This window comes from Alligator sinensis, unplaced genomic scaffold (assembly GCF_000455745.1).
Source record: "Alligator sinensis unplaced genomic scaffold, ASM45574v1 scaffold666_1, whole genome shotgun sequence".
NCBI classification, from domain to species: domain Eukaryota; kingdom Metazoa; phylum Chordata; order Crocodylia; family Alligatoridae; genus Alligator; species Alligator sinensis.
The window spans coordinates 1,243,169-1,259,524 of NW_005842216.1; the positions used below are offsets into that span (position 1 = coordinate 1,243,169).

The following is a 16,356-nucleotide window of genomic DNA, read 5'->3' on the forward strand; positions in this document are numbered from 1 at the left end:
TAGGGAAAAAGACTCTTTCTGCTCTGTGTTTTGAAGAGGGTGTTCCACAAAGGGGTCCTGATCCATGACTAGGGTTCTTAGGTGCTGTGATAATACAAATAATAAATAATATATTACTACATCATCATCTTCCACATAAAATAAGTTAGCAGTAATACAGTCCATGGCTGGCTCCTCTCTTGGGAGTTATCAAAGCTGGATTTGTAGTATGATACATTTTTGTTGATTTATTTTGTTTTTAGGGGAGCAATACAGGAGTGCCTGTGATGGAATGTGGTCTAGTGAATTAAGCATTGCGTTTACAAATGAGGAACTAATGCATTCTGAATCTCACTCTGAAGCTTATTAAATTTGACATATGCAAAAAAATTGCTATGTAGGCAACCACAAAAACACAAGCGCCAGCTTGGTGCGCCCAATGAAATTAAAAGGTAACATATTTAAAGCAGATACAAGGAAATATTTTTCTAGACAAAATGTAATTAACCCATGGAATTTGCTGCCACAGATTTCAGAAAAACAAATAGCTTAGTTGAGACTTGAAAGAGATACATTTGTGGGACTATAAGTAGCATTCCCAGCCATGCCACCGACTATCAGCAGGTTTTAAAATGTTTATTCTCAGATTTTAGGGCATAAACTGATCATCAGCTGAAGGTCAAGAAAAAATTCTAGCCACCTTTTAGGTTTCCTAGTTTCCTCTGAAGCAGCCAATATTGGTTGGTGTGGGAGATCTGATACTGGACTAAATGGACCATTCTAGTATGGCAATTCCTAAGTGATTTGTAGATTTGTTCTCTAAATGGCTCAGATTTGCATCTTATCTCTTCTTTTTGCTGCTATTGTCAAAGGAGTGAATTTAATATTATGCTGGGGGGTTTTTTGTATTCTCATTACAAATTTTGCCTTCAGAATGAATTCATGTTTTGCCATTTTCTGTTCTCGTTACAATGTTTGTTATGAGAACGAGATATCATAATTTTAATGCCCAGTATAGTCTGTGAAAGACTATAAACATTTAATAGACTCATAAACATAGACTTTAACCTTTTCAATATTCTGTATTTTGATTGGCTACTCATTCCACTTCATCCCTACAGGTTACCAAGGCTGTAAACAGAAAGAATGGGAATGGCTAGTGAATCAAACAGCAGAAATACTGAAAAGGTCAAAGTAGTGCAGTTTACTATTATCTTCCTCAGAATATATGAGGCGTTACAATTCTGATACCACATTTTTGTGACTTAGATTGGGGCAAGTAGAAATGGCATGACATAAATCTCTTCTTAAGACAATCATTGTAATGTGGATGGAAACTAGAACATACTTAACTCATTTTCTTTAACAGTTTTATGGTCATACTAGGTTTCTGCACCTCCTGTTCACTGCTTGGCATGTACTGAATGTGCACAAGAGGCAAAGCAGCAATTTCAAAATGAATACTGTATTTTTATTATGAAACTAGGAAGAACTCTCCCAGAACATGCTGTAGTGCTAAAATTATTGTTCACTATTCTTTCATGTGACATGGTTTTATTTTGTATAAAAAGTCAGAAAGCAGTTTATAGTCAAATATATAAAAGTTGTGCACTGAATATATACATAGGGAATTTGCAACCTCTGATATTCTCTAAATGGAAATCATTGAAAACTGGTGCGGTGTGGCAAATGGACAAAATGTCATATATATCAGACAATACAAACCTCCTGTTTTCAGTCAAGACTGAGGACTAAGGTGCTGTAACAAGCACTGAGTTTTAGTAAATTGAATTTAGATTGCTACACATGCTGGGTTTTTTTCTTGAGGAACAATTTCTGAAGCCATCCAATACCATCTGTGCACAGGAAAGAAAGAGCTCTCATACTAGAGATCAAGTGAAGGCATTGGTGGAGCTCTGTAAATAGGAGGAGCATGCAGGAGATAGAAAATAAACAGTCCATTTCAGGTTTAAAACAAGTTTTAGAGAAGGTTGATTTAATCCATATATCTCTAAATACAAGCAAAACTCTAGTATCAGATATAGAACAGTAAGAACCTAAAAATGAAAGGATACTCAACAATAACTCTAAAACATGTCAAATAAATGCATTCTTAGCCCAAGTCACTGTAAACAGAAGTTACTTATGTAATGTATTGCACAATTTATTTCACTGGTTCCATTTTTAAAGAGTCTCAAGCATAAACCATCAAATTCATTCTCTCCCTCTTTCGCTGAATCTATAGCTGAGGCATCTCCTTAGGTTTCCGTTCTGGACTGCTTTTGAAAACAAAGGACAACTGTTTCATGTGCGTCCACCCTGCATCTCCAGAAAATGGCAGAAGCAAGGGGGAGATTCCCACTTTTATTTAGCAAATCATAGGGGTTAGGATCACAAGCCAATGGGCCAAAGGGAGGGAACAGCTAATAGGTAAAGAAACATCAATGCTGTGGTAACATACACTCAGCACCCTTTAGTTTCCTCCCACATCTCCAGAGGTGTCCCCAAACAAGCCTTTGGTCCACAGAGCACTCAAACAGCAGCCTGCAGCTGCCCCACGTCTGAATCCAGGCCAGCTCCTTCAGTCCACAGTTCTGGCTGACCGAGGCAGTGAGATCTTCAGCTCCACTTTGCACTCCTCTGTGGAGGGCCGACCAGGCTCCACCTGCACAAGCTGCTCTCTGCCCTTTACTCCAGTCCCAAGCTTCCTCTTCCTTTTTTCCTTGCCCCCCGCCCCATCCCCTGGGGGCTGCTGGGATTTGTAGTCCACATTAACAGTCAGCACAGCTCTGCAGACTGCCCCCCTGGTTCCTCTTGCTGTTGCAAGAATTTCATTCACATTACACACCATTTCCACCATTTTTCATTGAATGCTGAAACCCCCTGCTTTCAAACTGCTGGCATCCTAGTCTTACTAAATCTTTCAACCTGAGTTCTTATTCTAAATGTAATCCAGCTGCTAAATCCATCTCATCAGCAATGCATTTGTTCGTATTCTTTTCCATTACAGTTTACTACCGCTGTCAATACAAAGTATGCAGCTTTATTTTAAAAAAACCATCATGTTTTGATAACAATAAATTGATCACATACTTCATTATGGAGCTGTTCCAACGTTGTCGGATGGGCTCTCAACAATTTGTCACAGAAGAAGAAAGAGTTAACACTTAGTAGTCTGACTGCTACAATCCTTGAACACCCAAAACTCCCACTGAAGTTAAATTTATTATGCATTTAGTGCAGGATATGGGCTCTTCCCTATGTCTGTATATTCCTGCTTGTTTAGTTTGTTTACTCTTATGCATTATGGGATTTTTCTACTTGATATAAAGGTATACTGGTATTATTCAAAGGGGGTTGACCCTGAAGCCATTACTCTGACCTAATTTCATTGGTTAAAACAGGGGTTTTCTTCATGAAGTCCTTTAGAATCTATGGCGTTGTATAAAGAACTATATCATTTTGGTAGGCTTAGTTATCCCAAAGAAACTGATAAAACCATTTGTACAACCTACATTTCTAGCATTATAGCTTTTACTTTAGGTCAACTTTTTGTCTTAGCCAACAAGGTTATATAGTTTATATAGTGCAAACAACAATAAAATTAATCCTGTAAGTTTCAACAGCCTAGGTTTTTAGCTAACAATTTCATTATAAAGATCTACAAGAAAAAATCTTGCAGTGCCAAATTTTCTTGATTCTCAATAATAGTATTCTGAAAAATGTATATTTGTTTATTTTTATTTGATTTATTTTGAGTAATGTAGTTTAAAAATGTCATGCAATAAAATCCATTGTTTTTTCACAGTAATTGCATATAAATTCTGTCTTGCTGTAAGATTCCTAACACCTGCTGGTGGGCTTTCAATCTGGTTTAACTAGATCACAAGTTACTAGCTGTAGATATGTGTAACAGAGACTAATCCCTTAATCCAAACAGAACTACAAAACCTGAACAGGGTGGCCTTCCACACTGCTCATATTACCTGGCATTTGTCCTGAATCTGAAATGGAAGGGAAGTTAAGAGTTAAGATTTAGTAATTTGTTCTTTAGTGTTTTATTGTTAGTAGGAGCAGTGTCTGTGTGTGTTTAAAGATTGAAGGTAAATATGAAAAAAGGACCTACATGCTGTGGGATAAAAATAGAAAATAGTTTTAGATCTAAAATTGAATTTTACATTGGATACATATTATCTGTACTTGGGTGCAGAAGTCAGCCTTGAATCACTAGAGAAAAAAATCTCACGTTGGAATAATGCAATGGCTTTTTGTTGTCATTGTTCCTGAATATTATGAACAATAATTAGAGAAACAGCCATCTAGATTCTCATGTCTTATTTTTTGTGTATTTTAAAATTTACTCTTCTACAGCCTAACTTTTTAGTGCTGTTTTCATCCTGCCCCATCGTGTCACTTGCTAACATGTAATTGACCAGGAATACTGTAAATTTTCAGAACCCGAAATGCAGAAATCAATATGAAAATAAGAAGGGGTCAGTATAAACAACAATTCTCAGTGGTTTTTTAACTTCTTATTGACTTGTGTTTTAACAGTAGTGAATCTTTCTTCCTTTCCCTTTTTGCCCCTTCCAAGACGTAACAGGTTTTTGCAATTTGTATCAAGAGCCCAGTTCTGCAAAGGAACAACCAGATGTAATGCTTGTCGTCATTGGGCAAGGTTGGTTGCAAGTATCACGGCTGGTAGTAATTGTCTGAACCATTCAATGCTAAAGACTTGCCTTGTAGAATCCCTCTGGAGTAAATTCTTACAGCATATGTGGCTGCATATGCAGTTCTCACTATTACTACTTTTAGAACCGTACATGTCAGAGACAGTTATTGAATTTCCTCCCCTCCCCATCTTCATCCTATTTTGAAAGATCTTAAAACTTGACTAAAAATCAGTCTTGGCTGAATTTTGACATATTAAGGTATCAGAATATATGCAAACCTCTCATTATAATACTTTCAGCACATTATTTAGTTATTCAGTTTAGCCATATCCATCTTTTAAAGTTTTAATAAAAATAGCTGCTTACTGCTTTAAGAATGGTTTTGATTTAGGATTTATTTAGCATTTAGGCCATAGGATGATATAATTGCTTTTCAATATTTAAAAATTTTAATAGAAAACAGCTGAGAGATTGCAGTTTAGAAATCGTCACTTGTACATTTTTAAGTAAATTTTATTCTGTAATCATTTGCAAAGATCTTGACTACAGCTATCATGTATCCTAAATATGTAATTACTATAGAGCCTTTCTGGTCTATTGGATACATAATACTTGTTTTCAGAGAAGGGAATGTAAATACAAATTTAAGCCATGATCCTGCACACCTGAAGGTGCAGATGTGAGTAACTTTACGTGTAGGAATATTCAATAGAACTAGTCACCTGCATAAAATATTGTATATATCCTTTGTAAGATGGGGGCTTGTGGTCTGATCCTGCAGATACACATGAATAAGTTTGTGGATGGCTGGTTCTATTAAATGAAATGGAACTGCTCACACGTATTGTTCCCAGTGCGTGCACTTCAGGTTGGCACCTTTAGCCAATATAGACTACAAATGGTCATCACCTATTGCCATACTCTTTTCATTTCACAGCAAAACTAGTTACATATTTAACCTATACTACATATGGATCTGCCACAGATATTGGTGGCAGTTTTGAAACATGAATTCAGGGCAAAATATGGTCAGATGCTTCTGTGCTCATTTAGTTGAAGCTGGGGCATCACTTTTTTTTATTAGAACTCTTGATTTTATTGTAAAGGTTTTTCAAAGCTTCTTGGTCAAAAACAGTTCAAGTGTGAGCCTACTGATGCATCTCCAGAATTAGCAGTATGGGTCACAGCATAATAAGGTGACACCATCTCTCTCCATCTGCTAGTAATTTTACTCTACAGTGATCGATTTTATGAGGTGACATCCTTCCTATAAGGGGAGGAGAACACTGATACCTCTATATATTTAAAATATATATTTTTAAAAAGCGTTGGATGTTTCTCCTTTTTGAATTTTATAAAAAGCAAAGGTGATTTAAAAAAAAATATATATATATATATATATGAAGAAGTGCTTAAAGCTCTCCAATTAAAATCATACCAGCAATGAAATAGTGTTATCCCTGAAATAGTCCAGAGAAGAATAGGCTGGAAAAAAATATGTGAGCTATTTAAACACTAAATTAGTGTCTCCCATTAATGTTAATGACTGCTGTGCACACAGTGTATATCCCTCCTACATGAACACTTCGCTGGGAGCTGGGCTTGTGTGATGACAACAGAAGCAAAGCCAAGCCAGATCTCAAAAGAAAGATAGAGTGCCTAAGAACCAAATTCTGCTCTCAGTGGTGTTGGTAAAAATCCAGAGTAACTGCAATAGAGTCAAATGTTTAGATGCCATGGTGATGGGCAGCCTTACAAAAGTTTCAATAAACATGAGTTATATACCAGTATGACTGACAGCAAATTTGGGGCCTTTATACTTATGTACTTCCTCACTCATGTTTATTTACATCTCATAGATTCTGGACTGGTGATTATCCTAGACGCTTGGCTTCTCAGCTTTAGCACTAACTGGCTTTTATTTTGAGTAAGTATAGGGAAAATATTCATCGGAGTGACTTCTTCAGAAGCAGTGACCCGTCAGCTCCATTTGAAAGCTCTGGCTGTCCAGCACCTCTGACAATTAGGCCTGTGTGTGTATAATGTATGTATGTATACATGAGAACAGAGGTGAGGACAGTGATCTATACTTAACATTAGGTGGCACAAAAGAGTTTCATTTTGCTCAGAGGGACACTAAATTATATAGGGAATGGTGTGCAGAGTTGTGTTTTTGGTGACTTTTCCTTTCCTATTTTTTCTTGAAATAATGGTCTATAAAATACTACTTTTAAAATTTATTTTATTCTTTCATTGTATCCACTTTACCTTAGAAATTAGAATTTAGAAATGTATTCACCATTAAAAAAGACCAATTCATACCATAACCACATTTACATAACATTCGAATGATGCTAAAAGGACCCAATTTTACCTCAAGCCTTCTACTCTGAACCAGCACCTTTCTGAAAAGCTTAATTCCCACAGCTTCTGAACTGTAATAGTCATCATAATCATTTTATTTATTGATCTCATTTTTTTTTCCCCAAGTGTCTTTCTTTGGGAGTCATTAAAAAATATTCAGTTAGGGTAATTTAGTACACAAACTGCTATTTACATTTTTTTTTTCTTTTCCTTTTCTGGATAGTTGTGTGTGTGAAGGGTTGAACATAAGAAATGCTGTGACTTTTTATAATTATTTTCCTTCATGTTCTATATCTCTTTTGAAATGGTTACAAATTATAGTCCCAGTTCTGACAGTATTTATTACATGAATAACTGCTGTTAACAAAGATTATTCACTGCTGTTACATAGGATTAGGGCCCAGGATGTGATTAGGGGCCAATCTTTACAGTTGTTACTCAGGCAGCATACCCATTAATTTAAACAAGACTATGGCCTAACAAATGCAGGCTGACTGCTTTGGAAGTAATGGGAGATCTGTTACCAGTTTCAAAGGGAACAGGATCAGGCTCCTAATGCTGTGACCTCAAATGCAGTAGCAGCAGTTAAAGATTTTTTTAAAAATAATTCTTATGACTGAAAAACATAGTCCAGTTTCTGAGCTCCAGACCACTCTCTCTAATATGGGATTTTCTGTGTGTAGCCTGTGTGTGGTGAGGGCAGCAGTAGCAGCCTGAGATGTGAGAGAGTGGAAATCTATGAATGCTAAACACTTTCCAGGGAACAGTGCCTGGTTTATTAAAGACAAACAGCTCCTTCCTAGTGATCTCCTTTTTTAAGGACTTGGAAACACTTTCTCTTACTAGCTATACCTTCTCCTAGCTCTGTTCTAAATTGTGATATTTGTAATTCCAGATTCGATTTTAGAATAGATAGGACATGTTACTGGTGCTTCAACTACTTTGGTTTGCTGGTGCAGAGACATTCTTCCCTCCTTTACTCCCACCCAACATTGATACTATTCCTCCCGCTCTGATCAGGTGATGGGGATGAAGCTTTTCAGTTTCACCCCATTAGATATGATTAACTGTTATTGTTCCTTTTGAACACTCCACTTCTTGTTCACATGGGACGCAGAGGCAGTAATAAAGACCCGAAGGAAACAGAGTCCAAAGCTGCTCCCTGCCAAGGGCCATCTGCAGGGGCATCAGCACAGCTAAGACTCGGTCCCAGGCACCTCTTTCTCTTGGCTCCTAGAGGGAAGGGGGGAGGGTGGGGCGGAGAGAAATATGGAACAAAAGAAACTTCATTCGTGCTATTATTTCCTGCTGCTCTTAAACGAGATCGAACAGCTTCATCATCAACCTGGTATCAATTTGCTCCTTCATTTCCCAGTGCTGAGTTCCCGGCGTATTGAGGTGAATTGTAAGAAAGGAAATAGTCAGACAATTGTTTTTCATTGCCAGCTTTCCCGCTACGCAGTCATATTTCGTGTGAAGCCAAACCAGGATCAGCCAGCACAGGGTGTGCGAGGGCCTGGGAGCGGAGCCGCCCTGGCTGGGTTGTATGTGGTGTGTTTGTGTGCACGGCGCGCCCGGACTGTCAACACAGCTCTCTGCGCCTCGAGACGTGGGAGTCGGTCCGTGGAGATGGAGGCTCGGGCTGTTCCTCTGCGGAGAGTTACCTTCCCAGTCCAGCAGCCCGGCTCGGCAGCTACACAACAGGCCGCCTTCCTCTAAGCATGTGCAGGAGCGGGGTTGCCCCAGCGCAGGGCGGGGCTGCGTGTCGATGCCCCCGGCCCAGGCCCAGCGCCGGAGCCCGGCCTGGGAGCCCCGAGGGCTGCGGGCGAGAGGCGGGGAGGCTCCGCGGGAGCTGGGCTGCGGAGCGGGGCAGCCGGCGGGGCCGAGGGAAGGGCACGAAGCCGGATCCGAGCAGCCCTGTCCCACGCACGTGCGCGGGCGGGGATTATTTTTTTAACGTTAATTTAAACCCGATATATTTTTGGCGGGTTCCTTTTACAGCAACATCTCGTGTCCACACGAGCCCCCGGCCTGAAGCTGGGGCGATCCAATCTGGCAGCGGATCGCGCCGTTCGTCTTCTCTCCATCAGTGTTTTCCCGCATCTCGGTTTTCTGAGACCTTTTTTTTTTTTTTTTTTTTTTTTTCAATTCCCTTTGGATAAGAAAGACCCGCTGGCAACGGCGCCAGGCAAGTCGGGAATGAAAGAGTTGAGAAAAGGCACCTTTAATGAAAATAGCGTTTATTATACATCAGTTACTAAATGAATAAACTAAATGATCTTTTTCTTTAAATTAATAACTTCCAAAAAACGTTTAATATACAAAACTGTACAGTTATAAAGTTGGCAGAAATAGGCAGGTCCTCAGTGTCGAGATTTTTAGCGCTTACTGAAAAATACTTGAAAAATAGAAAGGGGGGGTGGGGATCTTGCTGCGGGGGAACGCACGGCCGCGTGCTGCGGGGAGCAGATCCGCGCCGCCGCCGCAGGCCTGGGCTCCGACCTGCCCGGGCTCCTGTGTGCGCATCTCCATGCACTGCGGGTGCAGAGATCTCGCTCGCTCTTGCACACACGGACACACGCGCACACAGCCCGGCCGCCCGTGCCCCACGTCTGGGGACATGCATCGCGTTTAAGGAGGGTGTGTGGTTATATATATCTATAGATAGAGATATCTATAAATATCTATATCTATATAGATATCTATATATATTGGTAGATAGATATCTATGTCCATCGATAGATAGATAGATCTCTCTCTATATAGATATCTATATCTATCTATCTCGATCTCTGTATGCTCGTGGACACACACGTCTAGTGCATGTGTGCATGTACACGCACGTACTGCAGCTGTACACACATACATAGCACATGTGTGTGTCCACACGCGTATAAAGCCCACGTCTGTTGAGGGTCGGGGCAGAGGGGAGGGGACAGCACAGCTCTTTCCTATGCCAGGGGAAAAAATGTTACATTGATTTTTTTTATTTTATTCTTTTAGCATTTTATTCTCTTGACTTGTTTTATTATTATTTGTTTTTATTTTTTTAATGTTTTATAAAAGCCTTTCAGCAAATCTAGCATCTCCCTGCGAGGCGGAAATAAGCTCAGCATTCATTCAATGCGGGCATTTCCCCGGAATTCATGTAGACACCTCGGGAGGCCGCTTAGATATTGAAACAAAAGACAGAAACCGATTTCCGAAGCCAAAGCGCAGAATTAGAAAGGTGTTTTACTACAGACCTTCGCAGTCTGGCGCTGATCACAAGCCCCAACACATCTTCGGAAAGAAAAGAAGTGGCAACGCTTGCTTTGGGCTCTGATGCTTAATTTCGGAGCTCTTGTTTTGTTTTGCCCCCCCCTCCCCTCCCCCATGAGCCGGGATCTTAGTTTCATTTTTGTATTTACCTGCTTATTTAGTTATTTTTAAAGCATTTCGATCTGACCGTTTGGCCGTGCTGGGAAATGATTGCAAAGGAGGGAGAGAGCTAGGAAGGAGCCCCAGCGGGCATGCGGCACTCGAGCGTGCGTGAGGATCAAGGGGAGCAGACACCACTTCTTGCCTTTGGGGTGCGGAGGAGGGACCCCTTTCTCCCCTAGCTTGGGATGTGGAGGAAGGGGAGATGCCTAAGGAGAAAGGGACGTGTCTGAACCCTGCCCCCCCCTTAAATAAGAGGGACGTGCTCAATGCATGGAGACGGGAGAAACGTTGGCTGATCGAGTGGGTACGAATAATGTCACAAATATTGTGTACAGTTTGTAGTAAAACACCTCAGACATTTAAAAACGCTATATAAGTCTTTAAAAATGCAAAACTAGTCTATTGTAAAACAGATTCACCTGAAATACAGCTGATATAACCAAGGCGCTGGAAGGTTATTCATAGGCACACATCTGTGTCTCTCTCTCTCTCTCTCTTTCTCTCTCTCTCTCTCTCTCTCTTTTTCTTCCTAGTGGAGACCGAAAACAAACCTTGTTTGATAGTAAACAATACGTAGTGATCAGCGAAAAGGTTTGAGAGAATATATTGCCCAGGCGGAGGAGCGGGAAGCCCCATGCTCTAAGTCTTGGCTGATTTGTTTTATGTTTCCTCTTTTTAAACATAAGTTAACCCCCTCTTAGAAAATCCGCGCTGTTGCCAGTCCTGTCTGAGAGCCGAGCCCTCTAGTCAGAGATCGTGGCAGGATGTGTCTGTTTTCACGTTATGAGAATAAACCTCGTGCTGCTGCTGATCCCCTGGCGGAGTCATTCTTTTCTCTTTTTGTCTTCTGTTACAAAACCAGACACGCACCACTTCTTTCTCTAACTGTAGGCTGTCTGCCAAGGAGGAGATCTCTTGGGCTGCAGGTTTGGGACATTTAAGAAAATGAGTTTCCAGGACCCCTTTGACACTCACCTCTATGGAGGTTCTCTTCTTTCTTTTCCTGCCCTGGGCTGCTATTTTGTCAATACTCGTCGGGCTACCTGTAGATGAGTCTGCCTCTTCTAACCACTTGTTCAGCAGTGGCTTCAGTTTGCACATGTTCTTAAAGCTGAGCTGCAGGGCTTCAAACCTGCAGATTGTAGTCTGGGAGAAAACATTGCCATAGAGAGTCCCCAGTGCTAAGCCAACATCTGCTTGAGTGAAGCCCAACTTGATTCTCCTTTGTTTGAACTGCTTTGCAAACTGTTCCAACTCGTCTGATGTCGGCGTCTCCTCGTCAGAGTGATCCTGACAGTGGTGGGAGCCTATATCCCCGTGCTCGGCGGTGTCCCTCAGCACTGGGTGCAAGCTCTGGGTGGTGGCGGAGGCTGGAGGTGGTGTCAGACCCCCATGGTCCAGCATGCCACTGACTGTGAAGCCAGGCTGGGAGTAGACATTAATAGGCTGTCCGCTGGAGGTTATCGATGAGTTATGAGCTGGACTAGCTCCCCACGCGTTGGGATGATTTGTATGGGGCGAGTGGTGAGAAACGTGAGGCGACCTGTGATGGATGATTGCGCCAAGCTGGAGATCTTCTCTTCCTGGTTTCACGTCCTGCTGGTCTAAAGGGCTCGACGCTAGGGTGGATGACCAGGGGCTCCCATCGCTCAGGCTGGTCACCCAGTGGTGTCCGAGCGGGTGTCCATTGCTGGGAACTCCCTGCAAGTAGTCACTTTGGAGAAGTTTTTGTGGGTTTCTGAAGGGGCTCCCTTGCTGCATGCCCGCGGAGTCTGCATGGACTAAGGAGCTGGAACTGAGAATGCTGTAGGGATTAGAGGCAGCTGTGGCCATGGTTGGTGTAGATCCCCTACTAGTTATAATGTGGCAAAGGGAGCAGCTTCAGCCTTTGACATCTACCAGGCAAGGGAGCCAAATCAGCAACCACTTAGTAATTGGCAGCTCTGTCAGCCAATGGCAGCGGCTCGTCTGTTGGGAAGCTTTTGCTCGCGCCAATGGGGGGAGAGGAGGCAGGTCGCGCTGTCCAAATTAGGTTTGCGAAACCCAAGAGTTAAAGTGAGCCTGAAGCAGGAAGTGAATCAATCTTTAGGCTCCATTGGTTGCTGCTGGCTGACTCTCCACGGTTCATTTGTTTAACTCTTTCTGCGCTGGAGGCCAAGATTTGTTTTTAAGATTTCATTATGAGCAAGGGGTGGCGGGGGGAGGGGGGAAGGAGGATGACAGGGCATGGTTTAAATTTGTAGTGATTAATTCCAGGTACAGCAAAAACCAGAGGTTAAATGCTTGCACCCAAGACTGACAATCTACCCTTAGCACAGTTTATAGGGACTCCCCAATGGTCCAGCCTTGTAAATTCACCATCAAGGTAACTGCGAGACAATACAATATAGATTTACAGCATAAATCCCCACCCCACCCCCAACAAACAAACGAAACACCCAAACGCGTTCCCTCCGACACCACACGCCAGGCACCGTGCGCAATCCTTACAGCTCGGAGACATTTCCTAGGAGCAGAAATTAAAAACCCAAACCAAAAACCAGCAACTCTAAATATACACAGCTTTGTCTGGGATTTTAAAACAGATCAAAGAAAACATTTTTTTTTCCCACTGGGCAGATTGAAATTGAAATGTATGATTTGTTAGCTAACAGTTAAATTCTCCCGATTGAAATACAAATATTTCAGACTCTTGGTATTGTTCTGCAACAACCCTAAATTTTCCCTCCCCGACCTTCTGTTCCGTTGGACTCCTTGCTTTTTTCTGCCTGCTAAATGTCATTTCCTATCAGCAGGTCCACAACTTCTGAGCCCCAGAGCCTGAGCACATCTTCCGCAAGACCCCAAAATGTGCCCAAAATGTAGCTCCTCTTTCTAATTTAATTTACTCCACGAAGGCACGTTTTGCTCATTTGAAAAATAAAATAGGTGCTTTCAGATATCTAGGTAGAAAAATTAAAATGTTTTTTTTTCTTTTACATCCAAGTTCGAAATATAAAAGAAATGAACGAGGTGTATGTTCACTAAGCGCTATGTTAGGTGTGTGGATTGTATGTGCTTTGTGCAAGAATGAAAAGGCGAATTATATTTTGACGACCAGAGCAAACAATGAGAGAGTGTGTGTGGGGGAAATGCTGATTTTTTTTCTCTTAAATTCAGTTTCAAACCGTTCGGAAATGAGGGGGGAAATAAACATTGCGTTTTACTCTTCCTCTTTCAAATGTTCTGCTAAGGAGCAGAGTCAGATAAAGCTGATTGTTTCAGAGTTGTTGTAGTGCTCAAGCTGAGAAAATTAAACACCTAATACCTTAGAAAATCTCTGAAGTTAAAAAATGACCTTTCCTTGCATAATTTTGGAGGTAACCTAGCTGCGTAATTATATTTGCACTTACAGAAGACTGCATCAGAGTTCCCTTATTGGTTTGAAATTCCATTAAATATATTGCAAGAGCTCCTAGGTTAAGCTTGATTTAAATTTGCATACATTTTCATATATTTAGCAGAAATAAAAGAAGGCTTGCAGCTACCAGAAAGTCATTAAGGCATTAGTTTCTCTGAGAAGACAGATCTGGAGAAAATTCAAGAAAATGAAAAAAAATTATATATAAACAAGGTGAGCTTTCCTCTGATTCCTTTCTAGCTATGCAGCATCACTTTTCCTCGTTGTAATAATAACCATAATTTCTCATCAAAGCCTCAGCATAGCACAGCTGACAAGCATTTGTAAATGTTGGATGTAATTATTAAATGGCAGAGCGGGGTATTCTGTTTGAAATAGGTTTTGATATTTTTTAAAAAGCCAAATACTGGGGGGAGATGCTCCTTTCCTCTTTGTTTTCTGCTAGATTAGAAGCGTGCTTGGCACGGAGGGGAATGTCAGTCTGGTATTGATGATGTTCCATTTTCAGGGTTTACCCGCTTTTAACCCAGACATCGATTGGCTTTTTGGAGGGGCACTTTTGCAGGAAGGTGGGTGCCTGCCTCTCTCGCAGCTGCAGTCGGGCTCCGGGCTGCCGAGCAAAAAAAGAACTTCGGAAAAGTTTTCAGGTGCGAGGAAGGCAGCTCCCTTGAAAACGTCGCTGGAAAGCGTGTCGCGAAGGGTCAGTTTAGAGGTCAGAAGATGAAAAATGTCTCTGCAAAAGAGAATCATAACCCTTTTGTCCCTCTAAAAGCTGCATTTCTGACGGCAAGGTTTCGAGCTCTAGGCATTGAAGCTGCAGTTGATTTGCTACGCGTGGAGAGAGATGAAGATAGATAGATAGATAGATAGATACACACACACACTCCTTCTTTCTCTACCTTTACAAGGTTCTTAAAATAAATATTAGCGACGCCTGGGAAGAAGAAAAAAAAGCTAACACTATTTTTTCAAGGCAACTAAATTATTTAAAATTAATTTGCACTCCGACTTCTAAAACAATTTTTCAGATCCCTTTGCCCGTGAAAATAAATCAGCCGCTGCATGAAGGAAGAGTCTTTAGGAGGGAACTAAAAACCCTGAACAGCAGGTTTTAGTATTTTTCGAAATGTGGCTGCAGCAGACCCCAACGCCATAACGCCCTGCTCCTGGGAGGAGAGCCGGAGCTCGCTATATGCTTTATTTTAAAGTGTTTTTATCTGCATATAGTTAAATCTTCTTGCTGTTCTAACTAATCTGCTGGAGAGGGTTTCTTTAGCTCTTTCCTGTCAGTCTAACTTCCCAAGTGTAACAGATGCCGCTCTCAAGCGGTCCTTTCTGCTGCTTTTCTTTATTCAGCCTCGCATATTTCTCCCCATGATCTGGGTTTCCATAGAGAGAGGAATAAAAGGGGGACCATGGTCACAAATCCCCTGCCCCATGCAGAATAAAAGAGCCTTATTCAATAGACGACCCCGTCTGGACATGGGAGAAAAATAAGTACATGCAAAGCTACTGTTGCAAGAATTTGTAACTTATTTTTCATAGACTGGAACCCATTAAAGTAAGAAAAGTTTCTGGGTTTGGACTCTGCTCTTCAGCTCTTCGGCCTTCTGTGCCTTTGCACTCGAAAGATGCCTCTTTCCCCGACCGACCAACCAACCATTCCATCTCATATTATGTGTACGGATAGATATATTTTCTACTAAATCTCTGGCATGAAAAAAAATCACAATAGCCCCGGAGCCTGGCGTCTCGGGGCAGCTAGAAGTCACTCCTCAGAGCCCCCGGCTTTGAAGCGGAGGAGCTGTCGTTGCGTGGAACCCCCGCACCCTGCGACCACAAGGCAGGGTCGGGGGGGGGTGCGGGGGTCACCCTACAACAGGGCTCTAACTTGCTGTCTACTGGGTGCTCCTGGGTGCCGGGGCACGGTCTGATGTGGGCGCAGGGGGCAGCCCAGTGGCTCGGGAAGTCAGGAGCTTGTGCGCAGAGGTGCGGCTGGGGCTGTATGGAGATAGATAGATAGATAGATAGATAGATTTCCAGGAGATGTTTCTCATGAGTCATCCGCGGGAGGAAAACAAAACAGGGGCTGAGAGGGGCTCGTTTTGACTGTGTTTAATACAGCATGAAGCTCCAGGCGTGAGCTGCGGCTCAGTATCACGACCTCTATAGGGAACACTTCACCTTCACCACGAGTGCCCCGGAGAGACTGGGCGAGCTAGACAGGGCTCGGTGGGAACAAGTGCAAATTTCAGCCCGGCTGCGATCAGGCCGGCCCGGGGGGAGGGGGGCAGGGACCGCGTCAAGTTGGCCGAGGTGTGAGCGGAGCTGGGCTCTCCGGGCTGCCCCGGCTGAGCGCGGCCTCCCCGGCTCGCCCGCTCCCTTCCCCCGTGCAGGTGGGGTTTGGGGAGGGGGGGGAGAGGCAGAATTTAGAGTATTAGCAGAAATTAGCCAATGCAGACACCAGCTCAATGCCTTCCTTGTTCCCCTCCCGGGCTCCGCCCCCTGCTGCTGGGC

At 42.4% G+C, this 16,356-nt stretch overlaps 1 protein-coding gene and 1 long non-coding RNA gene across 7 annotated transcripts in view; one reads left to right on the plus strand and one right to left on the minus strand.

Moving 5' to 3' along the window:
- Positions 1-9,189: 9,189 nt before the first annotated feature.
- On the minus strand, positions 9,190-12,326 carry POU3F4 (POU class 3 homeobox 4). Of its 2 annotated transcripts, XM_025208028.1 has the most exons (2): positions 11,415-12,326; positions 9,190-10,968 (listed from the first exon to the last, which is right to left on the minus strand). In XM_025208028.1, exons 1-2 carry the CDS (start codon positions 12,270-12,272, stop codon positions 10,855-10,857), a joined length of 972 nt encoding a protein of 323 aa, XP_025063813.1. In that variant the 5' UTR covers positions 12,273-12,326; the 3' UTR covers positions 9,190-10,854. The 2 variants fall into 2 exon arrangements, with proteins under 2 accessions (XP_025063813.1, XP_006027044.1); XM_006026982.2 differs by having other exon boundaries at positions 9,191-12,326.
- A 1,528-nt stretch (positions 12,327-13,854) lies between these two features.
- The window catches only part of LOC112550824, a 203,917-nt gene continuing 201,415 nt past the window's right edge, over positions 13,855-16,356 (plus strand). For all 5 annotated transcript variants that reach the window (XR_003094852.1, XR_003094849.1, XR_003094853.1 and 2 more), the window contains exon 1: positions 13,855-14,052. This is a non-coding gene — a long non-coding RNA (uncharacterized LOC112550824). The remainder of the gene's footprint in view (positions 14,053-16,356) is intronic.